At 35.3% G+C, this 19,311-nt stretch overlaps 1 protein-coding gene across 1 annotated transcript in view; it reads left to right on the top strand.

Annotated features, from left to right (window-relative positions):
- The first annotated feature begins 15,356 nt into the window (after positions 1–15,356).
- The window catches only part of Lmnb1 (lamin B1), a 28,704-nt gene continuing 24,749 nt past the window's right edge, over positions 15,357–19,311 (top strand). The window contains exons 1-2 of the mRNA XM_015486610.2: positions 15,357–15,533; positions 16,316–16,441. Of these exons, the coding sequence (XP_015342096.2) occupies positions 15,366–15,533; positions 16,316–16,441 (294 nt within the window). The 5' untranslated portion in view covers positions 15,357–15,365. The remainder of the gene's footprint in view (positions 15,534–16,315; positions 16,442–19,311) is intronic.

The raw sequence follows: 19,311 nt of genomic DNA, 5'->3' as shown, positions 1-19,311 counted from the left end.
AGTTGTATTTTGGAATTTCAAAAAAATAACTTGTTGATACAAAAATAGAAAATGAGAAAACACAGATAAACAATAAGAAGAAAATAAAAATCACTTAATTCCATCTCCCCAAAATAAAGAGTTTGAAGGTTCATACCCATGTTATTAACAAAAATGGGTTAATGATAAATATTTATAGATGTTCTTTTTTCATGTGACATTTTGTAGACATCTTGTCAATACTTGTGTAGAGTATCATTTAACACATTTTAAAGATGTAACAGGATACCCTGTATTGGCCACTAAATTTGCTCTGATCAAGGAAATAAGCTTCACAGTGACTCAATCTAACCAATTTCTCTGAATCCACATGGTTATTTAGGAGCCTTTTTACTGATAATACCAGGTTTTTGTCCCCTAATTAATTCTGGTTAAATGTTATTGAATTTGTTAGTTAAATATTATCCACTGGATAAAGGCAATGCACTTTTACCTTTTTTTATTTTGGTACTGGGGATTTAGCCCAGGGGTGCTTAACCACTGAGCCACATCCCCAGCCCATTGTTTATTTATTTATTTATTTTTAAATCCTATGTATTTTTTTATTTTATTTATTTATTTTTTTTGTAGTTGGACACAATACCTTTATTCCATTCATTCATTTATTTTTTATTTTTTTAAGAGAATTTTTAATATTTATTTTTTAGGTTTTGGCAGACACAACTTCTTTGTTTGTATGTGGACACAACATCTTTGTTTGTATGTGGTGCTGAGGATCGAACCCGGGCTGCACACATGCCAGGCGAGCAGGCTACCGCTTGAGCCACATCCCCAGCCCCCCCATTGTTTATTTTGAGACAGGGTCTTGCTAAGTTGCTTAGGGCCTCACTAAGTTGCTGAGGCTGGTTATGATTCTCTAGCCTCAGTCTACTCAGCCACTGGGATTATGGGCATGTGCCACTGTGCCTGGCCACTTTTATCGATTTTTGATGCCATCAGGAATGGGTGAATATCCTTGTCCTGTTTGGAATAGTTTAATATTTTTCTATAGGTTTTTTTTAAATTGACCATTTAAATTGTTATATTTACATTGCTAATATAAAAGAGAAGATTCTACACTTGGATCACTTGGATCATAATCTTAGGTTTCTGCTGATAGTTTTGGTTTAGACCTGGGTAATAAGCAAGGCTTTCCTTAAATGATATGCTTAGTTGGTCTTTAAAATTTTTGCACTTATTTCATTTTTATTGATCATAGAATTGCAATAGGGGTTTTAGATCATCTGATCTAACCAATTGATTTTATAGATACAGAAAGAGTGGCCTAAACAGATTAAAAAACTTGTGCAAGATGCAGGAGGGAAAAAGAGCGGACATTCGGGGTTAGGAGTGTTGGTCAGTGGTAGAGCACTTGCCTACCATGTGAGAGTCCCTGAGTTCAGTTCCACCCTGCCTTCTCCCACACCTTCCAAAGAAAAGCTGACATTTATTTCTTGCCTGTTCTGTTTGCTGCAGTATACTAGAGGCTTTACAGATAATATCTTTTAAGCCTTCTGATAACCTTACTCTGGACGAGGAAATGAAGCTCAGAGAGGTTATTTTTTGTCTGAGACGACTTAGCAGATAAATGAATGGTAGAACAATCTGAATCCTAGCTGTCTCTGTAACATTGTGGTAGAGTTTTTACATATATGGACTCATTTAATCCTTATGGCAGTATGGTTCTGCAGGTATGATTCTGGTTTACTGACATGAAGCAGTCTCACAGAACACTGTAACCTGTGTTTGGGACATGGAGGGAGGACATTTGGTTTTCAGGTCCCTTTGGGTACTACTTTTGAAAATGGTATTAAATGTCTGTTTTTCACATTGTTAGTCCATACTCTTCAGAGAGGTAATTTTGGATTTGTCAGGAGGGTGCAGTAATTGAAATGGTGTTTGAAATACTGAGGGAGTCATTTGCTAGTAAGGAACAAGTGAAGATGAATAACTAAAAGAGACTTTTTTTATCTCTTCTTTAAAAAAATATCCTTTCCCATTTTATGCCATGCCTTAATTCAAAAGAAATTAAAACCTGTCTATAAATCTTTAATACTCGTGACAGAAATGTTCTTTTATTTTTTTCTTCAACCCATTTGCCAGACCTTGAACCAGATGCTGGGACTACAGAGATGGGACACTCAGGTTCCATTATCAGGTTGTTTATCATGGGGGGGGACACAGAAACCTGACCCTACAGTATTGTGGTACTATAGTGCAGTACCTGGGTAGACAGTGTTGCCCCAGGTTTGGAGGAATCTACTCAAGATTAGTGAGTTAGTGGTGTTTGTTGGATTTTATGGTGGAGGTGTCAGCTGGCAATTTGGAGTACTTGCAGACATGGAAAACATAGGGGCTAGATAGAAGAAGGAAAATCCACAATGGGGTTGGATGGGATCATGTTAAGTAATAGAGCAGTAGGAAGAATTGAGTGGGAGAATGAGGAGTTTTTAGTTTTTTAATTTGATATGACCTAAAAAATACCCATGGTCTATGCCTGGGTGATGATTATTGACTGAGAAGAGCAAAACCACCACCATAATTGAGGGAGAATGAGACGAAAGAGATCTTGTTCAAGAATGTTGCCAGTGAAGGAAAGGAGGTTGGCTTTGAACTTGTGATCCTTCTACTTCAGTCTACTGAGCCACTGGATTACAGGTATGTGCCACTGTCCCCAGCAGCTCTGTTATTTTTTAATATATGCAGAAATACACAACATTAACATAATCTCTAACAGAACTCTGAAATATGACTAGTGTTTCTTCTTAATTTCCATCACCTATGAAAATAGCATTTTTTTATTCCATTTACTCAGTGTTTTATAATATGGACTTTTTATGCCATTTGTTAAAATATCGGTCATTAAGTATCCTATTAGTTTTAGTTTATTAATGAAATAATTTTTGAAATCTTGTCTTCCTCTCCAGTCTAGTTGCCTTGCAAAAATATTAATTATTTGGGTGTAGAATTCTAGGTTGTGAAGGATACTTTCTTAGGATTTTTGAAGTCATGTTGTATAGTTTTTTAGGTTTTGTTACTGTAGAAGTGGTAATAAGTGAAAAATTTTAAACCTTACAGGATCTTTTGGTGCAGTTTTAAATTTCACAAGGGTATTCTTGTTGTAGATCTTTTTTCATACATTGCTTTGGTTATTTGGCTGAATTTTTTGGATGTGGAAATTCTTGTCCTTCAGTGCTTAAGAATTTTCTTGAATTACTTTATTGATATTTTCTCCTATTTTTATTATATTCTGAGATGCTTATCAGTCAAATGGTGGGCCTTATTGATCTTTTGGTCTCCTTACCTTAAATTTTTTTTCTCTTCTAATAGATGTTCTAAATTTTCCCTTCCAGATTTTACTGTCATTTTAAAAATAGCTTATTACTCGTTTTATATCTCTATATCATCCTGTTCTTATTTAAATTTTATGGATATAGTAGTTTCTCTTGCCTCTTCATAGCCACTGTGTGCTTCAAGTTAATTTCCCTCCTTCCCTCCCTCCCTCCCTTCCTTCCTTCCTTCCATAGAGGTTTATTTAACTCATTGTTCTGGAGACTGGGAAGTCTCAGAATATGGCCCTAGCAGCTGTTCAGCATACGGTGAAGGATTTTTTGCTTTTTGATGTCTTTTGATGCATCATAACATGGCAGAGGGCAGCATCACATGGAGAGACAGAGATCCAAGTTAATTTCTTTTTCTGTTTGTTGATCTTTGTAGGTTGAAAACAAATGGTAAACAATATGAAATGTAGGCCCTTAGAAAAAAATTTTAGAAGGGCTTGAACAGGAATAATGCCTAGAATATTGTAGAACTGACCTTTGGGAACTTTTATGTCCAAGTACACCTTGAAACAATTGAATTTCAAAAAACAATGTGTAGCTGTGATTCAGGACTAGGAAGCCACCACTGTTGATACTGGAGAATGGACAGTGGACCCTATTAGAGAAGAATTTTACAGACTATATTCCTTATGAATATAGGTGGAAAATTAAAAAAAAAAAATACAAGCTGAGTATTCTTAGACTCTGGAAGTCCAAAATCTGAAATATCTGAAATCTGGAACTTTTTGAGTGTAATGGTGCCCAAGAAGTTTTGAATTTTGGAGCATTTCAGATTTTTGGATTTAGAGATTGTCGACCTATAGTTTATGGAAATATTCCAAAATATGAAAAAATTCTAAATCTGGTATTCTTCAGAGTATTTCAGATAAGGGGATACTTTATCTGTACTAGCAAATGAAATCCATTAGCATATAAAAAGAATTATACAGTTATTAAGTAGGATTTATCCTGGAAGTATAAGGTTGCTTCAGTTATGAAAGTCAAAGTAATACACCATATTAATAGAACAGAAACCATATGTTCAAGATGTGGGAAAAACATTTGACCAAGTCCATTACGTTTCATGACAAAAATTTCCAAAGTAGGCATAAAAGGAAACTTTTGCTAAAGAATCTCTATGAAAAAGACAAGTGATATTTTCTGGTAAATATCAAAGGAATAAAACAAGAATGTGTACTCTCATTTCTTCTATTCAACATTGTCCTGAAAGTTTTAACCAGAGATTAAGACTAAAAAGGAAGTAAAAAACCTTTATTTGCAAATAATCTTGTATATAGAAAAATTTAAGGAATCTTTTAAGAGCAAAAACAGAGAGTTAATAAGTTTAGCAATGTCAGTATACCATAGATACATATATATATATATATAGTATATATTTTATATAATACAAATATATAATTTATATACATAAAATCAGTTGTATTTGTGTACTCTGGCAGCAAATAATCCAAACATGAAATTAAGAAAGCAATTATAGCATCAAAAGGAATAAAATACTTAGAAATAAATATTATGGGAATGAGAGACTTACACACTAACTAGAAACTTAACATGGCTGAAAAAAATTTTATAAGGTTTAGATAAATGGAAAGACATCCCAGTTCATGGATTGGAATATAATATTAAGGAGGCAGGGGCTGGGGATGTGGCTCAAGCGGTAGCGCGCTCGCCTGGCATGTGTGCGGCCCGGGTTCGATCCTCAGCACCACATACCAACAAAGATGTTGTGTTCGCCGAGAACTGAAAAATAAATTAAAAAAAAAATATTAAGGAGGCAGCTCTCCTCAAATTCTTCTGTAGATTCAGTGTTATATCTTACTAAAATCAAAGCTGCCTTTTTTGTTGTTTTGCAGAAATTGATAAGCTGGCTGTAAAATTCATGTGGTAATGCATGGGAACTGCAGTAACCAAAAACCAAAGTTGGAGGACTTACATTTCCTGATTTCAAGACCTAACTAGTTCTACAGTAATATGTGTGATACTGACATAGGAAAAACTTCATGCTTTTCTGTCCTTCATGACTTGTTTGTCAGCAGAAAATCTGATGCAAGGGCCTGGAATGGGATCCCATGCATTTCTATATTGGTCCCGTGCATTCCTGTATTTCTTCTTTGTTGTTTATGTATGAATTTGGTTAGAGAACCTAATTGGCATTCAGCATCATAGCTGCAAGAGAGTCTGGGGGAACTTAGAGAGGTGACTTTCTATTGTTTTTTTTTTTTTTTTTTTTTTTTTTAAATATTTATTTCTAGTTTTCGGCGGACACAACATCTTTGTTTGTATGTGGTGCTGAGGACCGAACCCGGGCCACACGCATGCCAGGCGAGCGCGCTACGGCTTGAGCCACATCCCCAGCCCCGGTGACTTTCTATTGTATGAAAGTACTACCAGGTTAGAATTGACATTGGTTGAACCAACACACAGTGTCTAGATTTCTGGAGGTTCTTATGAATGAGGTTTCTTGATTATACTTCTTTGAGGTGAAGTATGGCTTCACCCAGTGTCTGGCTTAGGATTCAGCACCCTTGGATTGGCTAAGTTGTTTTTATTCATGATCTGCTTTCTGGCCTTCTAAAATACTGTCACTTCATTTTCAGTTTTTCTCCTCAAGAATTTGTACTTTTTAAAAAATATTAATTTTTAGTTTTAGGTGGATACAATATCTTTATTTTTTATTTTTATGTGGTGCAGAGGATCGAACCCAGTGCTTCACACGTGCTAGGCGAGCGATGTAGCACTTGAGCCACAACCCCGGCCCCAGGAATTTGTACTTTTGCTGTTTTAATCAGGTTTCTGAATGGGTAACAGTAGAGTCGGGTTTAATGTGCCATTTGTGTCCCAAAACGACTCATGCGTTATTGAAATACCATGTACTTTTCTTCTCTCTCTCTCTCTCTCTCTTTTTTTTTTTTTTTAAAAAAAGCACTCTACTGACTAAGCTATATTCTCAGCCCTGATCTGTAATGTTTTTTTTTTTAAATATTTTATTTATATTTTAGTTTTCGGTAGACACATCATCTTTGTTTGTTTGTGGTGCTGAGGATCGAACCCGGGCCGCACCCATGTCAGGCAAGCGCGCTACCGCTTGAGCCACATCCCCAGCCCCACTTTTCTTCTCGTTCCTAGAACTTATCAAGATATTTCCAGACATTTGTTTCATTGATTAGATAATTTTGTGTAAATAATTGATAGTTTGGAATCTCTTTGTGGACTGGCTAGTGTCAGATTTTGCTTTCTGTTATAGCTACAAATTCCCCAACACTCTGTAAACTCCCTTAAAAGAATTATTAACAGTGATTTGTAGGAGGCTGTTTTTTGCGGAAGGTTGAGTTCCACACAATCCATCAAGGAGTAGTGAAATTACAATTGATACTAGTATTTATGTTGCTAAATAAAATATAGGCTTGAAAAATGTAAAAATGGCTGTTAATTATAGGCACAGAATTAGTCTTTGTGACCACTATATTCAATCATTATATTCCCCCTCTACACTCCTTATTCTGCTTTATTTTTCTTCCAAATAGTGGTTATTCTTGACATATGTATTCGTGTTTTGGTTTTTTTTTTCCTTTTTAACTGCTTTATTAACTTTATATGTTTCCATTCAAATGGGTAAAACCCTACTGCTGTCAGAAACTTAGGTTGGGTGCAAAGGCTGTCTTCAACCAGAAGCTGGCAACGCAAGACCCACTTGACACATGGAAATAACATAAGGTTCATAGCAAACAGATCTGTAAAGGCATATCAGGAAAATGCAAGGAAAAGAAAAACAGGGGTATCACAGTATTAATCTCATGGAAAATGGACCAAGTCAAGGCATAAGGCAAAATTCATTATGCTGGTCATGGTGATTAGAGAGCTCTTCCAATAAGAATACATAGACAGTTCCTCAACTGCAGCTCCCTGAGTTTTCTCCTGATTTCTCTCATCTCCTCTCATTTCCATATCATCTCCATCTCTACGCATTCCATTATTGATCTGCCTATTGGGTATGGTGGGCATGTCTCTATTATTTCCTGCCGGCTGGTGGCTTCACCTCTTTCCAAAGGGCGGCCTTCCTCTCCATTGCACAGGCTGCTCCATTTCTTCATTTTCCTGGGCCTATCCTTGTCTTCTCAGCCTCCAGATTCTCTCCGCCAGGTGCGTTGCCGCTACACTGGGCACCATAGACCTGGGCCCCCCTGCCGTGTGCAATGCAGGTAGCCAAGTGATGACTGTGCCCTATGCTGCCTCGCTTTTGTATTTGTGCATTTTGTGACCTTTCTCACAAGAAGTTCCATAAGGGCAGAAATTTTGTATATTTTGTTAACTGCTGGTATCTAAGCTTCTAGGTCAGTGCCTGCACATAGTAGGTAGGTGACCAAATACTGGTAGTGGTTGTTTTTAAATGAATAAGTCATTCGTATTAGTACTTAAAGTGTCTATTCCCCAATTCCTGTGCCTGTTTTTATTAGAGTGAATTTCTTGTTTTCAAAGAAAAGGTTCTGTGGTCTACTTTCAATCTCTTTTACTAGTTTTCCTAATTTTAATCTGGTTTCAGTTAGGGTTTTCCTGATTCTGATAGGGTTGTTGGTTAATTTTGTTGACTGATCAACTACTAGCAATAGCTTTGGAGTTTGTGCAAAAGCCTCTTAGTATTTTTGCATATGCCAGTAGCAATCTTTGTTAATAAGAATTGTGATCACAAGATTATCTGGAATTTTTGTGTATTACATTTGTTTTAATAACAGGGAAGTTCATTAATTTTCTTTCATGAGAAATGTTGTAGATCAAATCCCCTTTCCCTTTGGAAGGGATGGTAATTGGATACTATTGAAACTGATCAGGTAATGTTGGAACAAATGCATATTTAATAGGAACTTTGAGCCTATTATGAAATAAGATTATTTAGTTTTAGGACAGAAGATTTTTCTGTAGGCATATTAATAACCTTTATTTTAAACTCAAAGTTTATTTTTCTTCGAAAAGTTTGGACCATGACTAGATAATAAAGACCACATAGATTCTGAGCTATGGGTATGAAGAGATCACCAGGAACAGATTTGATAGTCACTTGAATAAATGTACTTGTGTTGAGTGGTGTTCAGCTGCCACCAGACAGCTGTTCTAGAGAACCTTATGGTAATATAAAACATGAACAGAGCTCAGACAGCTGTGCCTAATTGGCCTGGCTTTATGTAGAGCATATCTGTTTGAGGAATTTAAAAATCCTTGTTTTGTGGAGATTAGGAATAATTTTGTATAGAATGGTAGCTATTATGTTTTTGTCTGAAAATGAAAAACTGAATCGTATTTCCTTTTCATCCCCCAGAATTTCTTTTTCCAAAGTAGAATTGTCCTAAAGCAAAAAGTAAGGAGTGGGAAAAAAAAAAAAAAAAAAAGTAAGGAGTGAATGTCAAGTTAAGAAAGGTAGCTAGCGGGCTGGTTGTAGCTCAGTAGTAGTGCGCTTGCCTAGCATGCATGAGGCAATGAGTTCCATTCTCAGCATTGCATACAAGTAAATAAAATCAAGGTCCATCAACAACTAAAAAATATTTTTTTAAAAAAGAAAGGTAGCTAAACACAGGCAGAGAAAGCCCATTATTGGCTTGGCATCTGTTTCTCTTTCATCTTCTCTAATAAACTCATTTCCATTCAGGAGATTACAGTATATGCCTCAGAAAATTCTCAATCTGTACATTTGTTGATTCTCTTTTATGTAAGATGACAATCTGTAATAGCTTCTTTTTTAAAAATAAATTTTGTAGTTGTAGATGGACAGTGTGCCTTTATTTTATTTATTTTTTATGTGGTACTGAGGATCGAACGCAGTGAGTGCCTCACATGCTAGGCAAGTGCTCTGCTACTGAGCTACCGCCCCAGCATGTAATAGTTTCTTAAATGCTAGAAAGTGATGTAAGTAGCCAGAGAGGATTTAGTGGAATTCAAAACTAACTTGAGAGTTGTTTGTTTTCTGGTTTTTCATATTATTGGTTTGTCTGACATATTAAGGCAGGAGTAAAAATCTCAAGTAATTGTATTTCTGTTTTTTATCTTTGGAAACAGGAATGGCTCTTGTCCAGTTTATTTTTTCAACTGTGTAACTTGAAAGTTTATATTCTTAGATCCATCAGTCATTATGTCTTGAATGAATTTTTTTTTTTTTAGGAGAACATATATATCAGTAAGTTTTTTTCACTTAGCAAGCATTTGACGAACACAGATTCTTGACCTTGTCTACTCTTTTGCATATGTGGTACCATAAAAATCTCTGGGAAATTTCATGCACATTTAATATCTAGAAGTTAGCTTTATACTTTATTCTAGGCATGTAATCTGCCAAAAAAGGGACCATTTATAATTTAGGTCTTTGTGTGTGTGTGTGTTGCTGGTGATTGAACCCAGGGCCTTGTGCATGTGAGGCAAGCACTCTACCAACTGAGCTATATCCCCAGGTCTTTAATTTTTTAATGTGACTTTTTGCACATACATTGTTTTTAAATTTTTTTTAGCTGTCAGTGGGCCTTTATTTATTTTATGTATATGTGGTGCTGAGAATTGAACCCAGCGCCATAGCACTGAGCCACAACCCAGCCCCATAGCACTGAGCCACAACCCAGCCCGCACATACATTTTTGTATATGGAAATCAAAGAACAAGGACAAAAGTACCTGAGGAAAAATGAAATTTATGACTCTTTTAAAATAAGCAATCCAAACTGAAGCATGTCTATAGGTCCTGTCCTAAAAGTGAACAGATTCTTTGCCTACAACTACATTGTGAGTGATTAAGAGAAACGCTCATTCTTTTGTGGTTGTGCTACTGGTCAAACTAGAAATTTCTTTTTTAAAAATATTTTTATTTTATTTTTATTTTTAGTTGTAATTGGACACATACCTTTACTTATTTATTTATTTATTTTTTATATGGTGCTGAGGATTGAACCCAGGGCCTCGCACGTGCTAGGCAAGCGCTCTACCACTGAGCCACAACCCCAACCCCCCCCAACTAGAAATTTCATTCAGCTAAGCATTTGTGTCAGGTGTTACACAGTAGGACCAAGAAAATGTTAATAGAACGATGATAATTTGCCAATACCTAATTTAAACTATTTTGTATTGAGCTTCTAATTGTTCTACATATTAGTTCTTACAAGTTTTGTGATTGATTTCTTTTTATTCTCTGTTTAACTGATCTTTTTTAAAAGAGTTTATGGTAATGATATGCTTCTTAATTAATTTTCAAGTAGTTATTGTGTCATAACTTACTAGGTCTTAAATGATTTTCAGCATATTATTATGTATGTGGTATGACTGGGAAAACTTGTTCTCTACAGTTATTTTATATAGTAATTATGTATTTCCCGAAGAGGTTCATCGAACATTTCTAGCAGTTCTGTAACTGGGTGCATTTTCTAACTTCTACTTTCTTAGAGGTAGGACCAGTCTGAGGTACACCTAAACAAATGAAGAACATAAAGAAAGTGAGACTGAGTTTTTCCAACAGAAGGGGTAGTACAGAGGGCAAAGTTTAGACCCTGAGTTCCACAGACAATTACTTAAGTAGAGAAGCCAAGGTTAATGTCAATGTCAAACTATAGATTGAACAACCAATATGGTCAGAGCAGTAAGGTACATGGTATTGATGGTGGTAAGAGATGGCAGGAGAAATTTAGAAAGTGATGGAGTAACCTATTGCATCTGTGTTAGTCTAACAGGACTCTGCAAAGGATAGGTATTTGCCCTAAGCTCCCTTTGCAGTACCCCTTACAAGTCCTTCCTTATTGCTTTACTTGAGCATCTACAAGATAAACCTTTATGTCACCCAGACAGCTAAATACCTAAGTGTAGTGACATAGGCTAGTGTCTGACCTACAGCAGTAGAAAGGTATTCAGGGTCCAGAAAAAGAAAGAAAAATCTCCTAAAATGCAAAGTATACTCCACCAGGAACCCTGTCTTATCTATCTTCCTATCTGGGTAGTACATAGTAGATACTCAATGTTTCTTGGATTAAATAAGTAAGTTTTAAAAATTTAGGGCCTAGACTCAGTCCTTCTTTCTCTGCCTTCAAACTCTCTGGTGTACTTGTGTATAAAATATTATTCTGCATTTTGGGAGGGGATTAGAAAAACCAAAAAGTTCACTCACAAAGTTATAGGAGAAGAGACTATAAATTACTTGGCATCACAGAAAGTGGCTTGTGTTGGACAGTATAATGCCTGCTGTCTTTCTGTGCAAGAAGGCCATGGTGGCTTGTAGGGCAGATCTAGGTTGATTGGGCTCAGAATAAGCTTCATCCTCAGTAAACAGAAGATACTTTTCTACTGATAAACTGTTACATTAAATATGACTTTAGGTTTTGCTCTGAACTTTGTATTTGTATTTCTTGCTGTGGTTTGTTGCTTTTTCTTTCTTTCTTTCTTTCTTTTTTTTTTTTTGGAGCATCTACTCTGAAAGAAGGTGTCCTGTGCATTGTAGTAGAATGTTGAACCAAGTGCAGTGGAATCCAGATGTCTTTTTTTTTTTTTTTCCTGCTAGGAGAGATAAAGCAAGAAAGCTTTAAAGAAGAGATGATGTTTGTTTGGTCTCAGTTTTGAATGATAGGAGTTAAATGGAGTTAAGAATTAGAATAGATGACACTGGAGTTGGGGAGAATAAGATCCAAAGCCAGAAGGTATTCAAGACTTGTGTCCTGAAGGTCTCTGCAGGTGGCTATGCCATGCTACACTAAAGAGCTTGGACATTAGATAATCAGATTTTTTCAAACCACATGCAGAAAACTAGGACTGTTGGGATAATGATTGATAGGATACCATACCTGCACTCTGTCTTTAATCCTAGCATCTCCATGCATAAACAAACACAAAATAAAACATGCTTTTGAAAGTACTGTTATTGGCTATGAAAAGGTTTTATGTTAGAAGATTTATACTTTTTGAATCATAAAATCTTAAAACCTCAACTCTTTGGCAGGGGGATATCGTGTGTTTTTCATGGTGTTACCTGGTTTAATTTGTTTTTTACTAATCATGTCATGCCTTCTAACAATTTATTAGTTCCGGTTTTCACTGTAGTTGATTTCCATAGTTCAGATTTTGAACGATGAAATCTGAATTGTTGCTGGTCAGAGATTGGCTTCCAGAGTCAGATATTTACCTCTAGTCTAGTTGGATGTAAGCAGGCCCTGATAGGAGTTGTGATTGTTGTAGTCCCTCAAGACAAAGGAATTAGGCCAATTTCCAGTTCCTCCGTGGGAACCATTCATTCTTTTCTTGTGTACAAGTGTTCAGAAATATTCTCTGTGTACATTGTGTGTATTGATATATATACATACATATATATATATGTATATATATATATATATACACACACACACACACACACAAGATATTTTTTCCCCACAGAAGGAAATTTAAGAGATGGTTACTTTCCTTTGGAGGCACTTTTTTTTTAAACTGCCCCCCCCCACACCATTATTCGAGCTTCTAATCACGTACATGTTTTTAAAAACCTAACAGTTGGTATTCGCTGGGAAGTATACTTCTGTATAGGGGGAAAAAGCCAAATAATAAATTCTTTGCAATTGTAAATACATCTCCAGCCTCTGATTTATATCTACCTAATTTGCTCAGCAAGGTGGAAGAGCTTTAAGGTAGCATTTATAATGGAGCAGTTTATATTTTCATAGACTATCACTGTTTTAAGTGACTAAGAACTTGACATTAAATAGACACTGTCAGCGTTGTATGGCTGAACTTAAAGCTCTTAGAAAGTTTCAACTGCTAGCACTAAGAAACTCAAGGTACTCATCCATTTTAGTCCTTCTCTTCTTACCTTATTTTGTTTTGTGAAAGAACCATATTTTAGTCATCTGGGTGCACTGCCCGATTAATTTTTTGACTTCTTGTATTTTCTACACTGTACAAAATGTTGCACAGTATCTTTTACTTAGTGGAAGATTGAGTCTCAAGCTATATGCATGTACTACCCATAAAATCAGTGTGATTCAATAAGTACATGAAGAAGATACTTCATAAAATATACCCATTTTTACAGAACACTGCAGTAGTCTAATATCATCGTGATATTTTGTTCTCCATCATTCTTGGTAGGCTGTCGGTCCGTGGAAAGCATAGGTTTACTCTGCAGTTATGAAGCACCACATTATGGTCTAAGATTGAAACACTAAATAGCGGTGAAGCAGAGATTTTGTAATTTTTAAATAATTTTGAGCTAGTAGCTTTTGTTAAGTATTGTGCAGTACTCAACAAAATACAGTTTTACTTTAAATCATGTATTATGCTATGTATCCTATTCCAACTCTGGCCACTTTATAGTGGAATAAAATAGTGGCTCCTTCACAAGATGCAATTCTATTTCTGTGGAGACCCAGTGCTTGAATGAAGTGGTGAATAACCATTATGGCTGTAGGTTATGATTCTGTGGTTTTCTTTAACCTCTTCTAAACTAGTTTTCAGTGAAAGCCTGCCATCTTGTGGCTTTTAGAAATATGGGTTTTAGTAAAAAGATCTGAGATTTTAGTTCTATTATGATACCAAAATGTGTAAGAAGTCTTTAAGTTGTTATTTTCTTACCATTTGGTTGATTTTTTAAAAATTCATTTTCTTTTAACATTACAAGACTATTTTAATTTTTCTATTAACTAAAAAATTTCTTTTTCAAAAGTCAGTAGTAGAAGTAACTTCTACATTAGCAATTTTACTTAAGAACAGTTATTGAAAATTTGATATTAAGACTTATTATATAACTAATGATAGTTACTTGAATGAGAAAAAAAATTCTGTCTTTTAAAATAAAATCATTGGACAAACTGTATCCAAATGAACTTGTAATTTATAATGTAGAACCCAATTTAATAATAATAAAAACTAATACTAAAGAAAAAAAATCTCAATTAAAACTTCATTTTGCCTGGCATGGTGGCACATGCCTGTAATCTCAGTTCTCCAGAGGAGGCCAAGACAGGAGGATCTCAAACCCAGCCTCACAGATCCTGTCTCTAAATAAAATACAAAATTGGGCTGGGGATGTAGCTCAAGTGGTTGAGTGTCCCTGAATTCAATCCCTGGCACCAAGGTCAATCAATCCATCCTAATGTTTTTTTCAATATTTTTTTGTCAGCATTATATGGCTGATTGACCTTTATTTATTCACGTATTTATATGTGGTGCTGAGAATTGAACCCAGTGACTCACACATAGGAGGCAAGTGCTCTACCACTGAGCCACAAAACCTAGCCTTCCATCCTCATTTTTTGGTAGTTAACAATATAAAATAATTTTTCTACAAAATATTAGGAAGGCTCTTATTTGTAGTTAGGGAAATTTCAAATCACTTCATATAAGAAGTGGAAGTTGCTTTTAAGCTTTTGGGGTCAGTTAAATTCTAATTAACATTTACACTCACACACACAGTACACGTGTATCTTAATGTTATACCACCAAGCAAAAAACACATAACAAGAGAATTTCTATATAACTGATACATCATTAAGGTATAAAATTGCTTCTTAAAATAACTTACTTCTGACTGGGGGGCTGTAGCTGAGTTGTAGAGTACTTGCCTAGCATGCACATGGCCCTGGGTTTGATCCTTAGTAATACCACCACCAATAACAAAACAAAAACACAACCAATACTCACAAAAATAACTTTTCATTCTCAGGTAATTAATCTAATTTTATATCTTGCCTGTCTCCTATATATCTTGCGTTTGTGTTGTTGTATTTAAAATAAACTTCTTTTTTCAAAAAAAAATCTTTTTTTAATGTGTCTCTTCATAGAAAAGGATGAAATGTGTTCTTATTCAGACAACCAACACTAGTAGTAATGTGACAGTGAAGGAGAATATTGTTATCTACCCAAAACTCTAGATCTAACGCCCTGAATTGCTTTTCTAATAGGTTTGGATAGCCCTTATTTAAACCACCTCTTTTATTTTTCCTTTTAGCAGGCAAGGAGGAGGATTCAAAATCAGGGGTATAATTTGATATCTGTGCTTTTTCAAATGTATTACAGTTATGCTAAGAAAGAATCTGATCTGAATGGTGCCCAGATCAAGCTTCGAGAATATGAAGCAGCACTGAACTCTAAAGATGCAGCTCTGGCTACTGCCCTTGGCGACAAAAAAAGTTTAGAGGCAGATTTAGAGGATCTGAAGGATCAGATTGCCCAGGTAAGGTAAACGCTGTGAGCCATGTTTGGAAGGTTAATTACCATGTGTCTTAATCCTTGGTTTGATTGATTTTGTTTTTAATATTTATTTTTTAGTTTTAGGTGGACACGACATCTTTATTTGTATGTGGTGCTGAGGGTCGAACCCAGCGCCACGCGCATGCCAGGCGAGCGCATTACCTCTTGAGCCATATCCCCAGCCCTGATTGATTGATTTTTAAAGGCTATATGTTTATTTTGGAATTTTAGTTTTTTGGGGGGTTTTTTTGGATCAGTTACCTGAAGAAAGTTTTTAGGTATTTTAACATGTAAAGCTCCCTGAAGAAAATTTTTAGGTATCTTAACATGTAAAGCTCAATCACCTCTCAGTCATTCTGTGGGGGTTATATAGATCTTGCCATTCTTTCTTGTGTAGATGCTCTCAGAACCTATTTCACGATTGTACTAAGATGTGAGGTGAGGAAAGAAGATGTTGCAATGCTGTTTCTTGCACACAGGAAAATATCAAAGTGGTTAACTAAAAATCATTGGTTTGATTTTAAAAATAGGAGTGATAGGTTTTTGTTCTGTACTCTATTGGCCATTTTAACAGGTGATCTGTTTGGTACCCTGTAAGTGGGATCAGCAAATGAACCCAAAATTCTGTGGTAAAGGTTAAAATATGGTAATTATACCTTTATAAATGTATAGAAATTGTAATATTTGATTCAATTCATATATATTAAATTCATTGCTAAATGATTGCTGTGTAATTTTATCACATTTTTTTTCCCCTTGTAATAGTTGGAAGCCTCTTTATCTGCTGCCAAAAAACAGTTAGCAGATGAAACTTTACTTAAAGTGGATTTGGAGAATCGATGTCAGAGCCTTACTGAGGACTTGGAGTTTCGTAAAAACATGTATGAAGAGGTAATTATATATAATTTTACTTTTAAGAAAAAAAAACATGTAAAAGTACAAATTATTTAAATATGATTTATTTCCCATAAGAAATGTGGGAAATCTAATGATGAAGGGATAAGATTTGGGAATAGGAGAAATTTTGCAGGCTAACTGTTCAAGTTGTTGATGCCAGAAAGACTGCATCTGGGCTGGGCATATAGCTTGGAGCACTTGGCTAGGGTGCAGAAGGTTCTGGGTTGGATCCCTAGTACCTCTATAATAAAAAAAGAAAACAAAAGACTGTATTGAAGAGCATAAGCTGTTAAGATAAACATATGCTGTCACTTCATCTGAGTTATAAAGGTTGGTCACAGCTGCTAATTACTGTCAACATGTTAAACATTTGCATTAGTTATCTCTTGCTGCTTAAATAGAGTACTCCAAAATTTAACAATCTAAAACCATGGGCTTAAGTGGTGGTTCTGTTGCAGGGTCTCCTGAGGTGCAGTCAAGCTTTCAACCTGGGCTGGAGAAACTGCTTCCTAGGCAGGAGGTATCAGTTCCTTGCCACTTGGTCTCTATAGGGCTACTCATGATTATGCCTTTCCCCAAGAATGAGCCATGAGAGGGAGAGTAGCATGAGACCAAGAGAGAAGCTTCATTATTTCTGTAACCTACTTGCAACAGTGACAAATGTACCATTTTCACACTGATTAATTGTGAGGAAGGGGATTACATTAGGATGTGAATACCAGGAGGCAGCAATCATGGGGACCCATCTTGAAGTCTAGCTACTCACAGCAATTATAGGTACATATGAGAATTTTTAAATAGCATTTATAATCCTTAACTTCTGTGTCAAGGGTGGGTAGATGCAACATAGGCCAAATAGAGGAAGTAGTAAAATTAAAGAAAGGGAATGTATATTTCCTAAAAATTGAAAAAGGTTGGGATTAGTAGTGTCATTTTGAAAATAGTAACTATCAAAGACTTAAAAATAGGAATTCATGGGCTGGGGATGTGGCTGAAGCGGTAGCGTGCTCGCCTGGCATGCGTGCGGCCTGGGTTCGATCCTCGGCACCACATACAAAGATGTTGTGTCAGCCGAAAACTAAAAAATAAATATTAAAATTCTCTCTCTCTCTCTCTCTCTCTCTGTCTCTCTCTCTCTAAAAAAAAAAATACAAGTGAGAGAAAAGTCCTATTTAAAAAAAATAGGAATTCATTATAGTAGTCAAAAACATTTGTAATTGAAAATAATAAAATAAAAATCCAATCATTTTTATTAATGGTGTTTAAATAATTAAAATAGGCATCTTTGGTGCCAGTTGCACTGGACAAGCAAACAGATCTTGGATGACTTTTGAGTCTGTTTATTCTTTAAAAGGAAATGCTTACACTGTTTTTTCTCTAAAGTGTGACAAGGATGAAATGAAATGCTGTTTGAAAGTGCTTTGTGACATGCAGTGCTGTTATATAATTCTCGACTAGTGTTGCTTTATAAAACCAGTTTTGTTTGTTTTTGCAATGTGGAGATTGAACCTAGAACCTTGTGGATGCTAGGCAAGTGCTTTATCACAAAATCAGATATTATGCGAAGTTGATTTGCATTTTTTGTACTTTTAAAATTGTCCTTGATGTATTGCTTGTTTTTGTTATAATGTCTGGATTGCCAGGAGTAGATTATTTATTCTTTGTAAGGTCACTGATTCTGCATAAGATTTGAAAAATGGCATCAGTAAAACATAATCTTATATTTTTAGAGGGGGTAGCATTTTTGAATATTTGGGGCTTACCTTTTTGATAATAATTTAAAATATTTTTATTCTTTTGGTTTTTTTTTTTTTTTTTGCACATTGAAGTCATGTCACTTCAGTAGATATACCTGATTTCCTTGTTTATGGATAGGTAAGAGGGGAAAAAGGAGGGAGAAAATGGAAGAGTAAGTGAGGTAGGCAAAGGGCATACCATTAGTAGGTGTTCACTGTTGTAGCCTTCATTTGCATGTTTATATAAGTATCATTTGCTAAACAGATGTGAACCCTGGGAGGTTGATAGCAAAACTGAAATATGAACTCTGATTTTTTTTTTTGCTTGTTTCTGTCAAGTGAATTTTCCTGTTCAGTGGCTAAAAGAAAGGATAATAGCTAAAAGAAAGGATGAGAAAATGTACTGGAAAATATAAGCATCAAGCAACTTCAGTGGGTTTTACCTCCCTCTTGTGGCTTTTGTAATTATTGCCGCTAAGCAAATCTTTTACTTTCATCGTGAGAAACTGGAATGGAAATTTCATTCTTGCCCTTGTTCTTAGACACAGATTGTTCGTTCCAGTTTTATTTGGTAACTTAAAACAGTTGAAGGATCACGATTATTCTACCTGTTCTTTAATAGTGAGTTTATATGTAGTTGAGTTAGTCAAGTAATATTGTTAATAAGACCCTATCCTCTATATTACTTGATTAGGAAAAGAAGTCATGTAAATTCTTTGCTCTGCCTATTACTATAATAATTTTATTGCAGATAAAATTTTAACTTGTAGTTGTCTGGACTGATAGTTTTAACTCTCCATATGTATCTTTTTCAAAATAGTTTCACCCTGAAGTGACTGTTGTTTGCTTCATTCCGTTTTTCTTTTTTTTTTTAATGTGTATTTTTTTTGAGAGAGAGAGAGAGAATGAATGAATCTTTTTTGTTGATGGACACAACACAATTCCTTTATTTTTATGTGGTGTGTGGTGCTGAGAATCCAACCTGGGTCCCACCTGTGCTAGGCGAACGCTCTACCACTGAGCTACAATCCCATCTCCTTCATTCTGTTTTTGTTTTTCTTTTTTATGGTTTTATTTATTTTTAAAATAAATTTACATATATAATTCTACTTCAACATTCAGATGCCA

The sequence above is a fragment of the Marmota marmota genome, unplaced genomic scaffold (genome assembly GCF_001458135.2).
Source record: "Marmota marmota marmota unplaced genomic scaffold, marMar, whole genome shotgun sequence".
In the NCBI taxonomy this organism is placed as follows: domain Eukaryota; kingdom Metazoa; phylum Chordata; class Mammalia; order Rodentia; family Sciuridae; genus Marmota; species Marmota marmota.
This window is presented reverse-complemented; position numbering and strand designations above follow the sequence as displayed.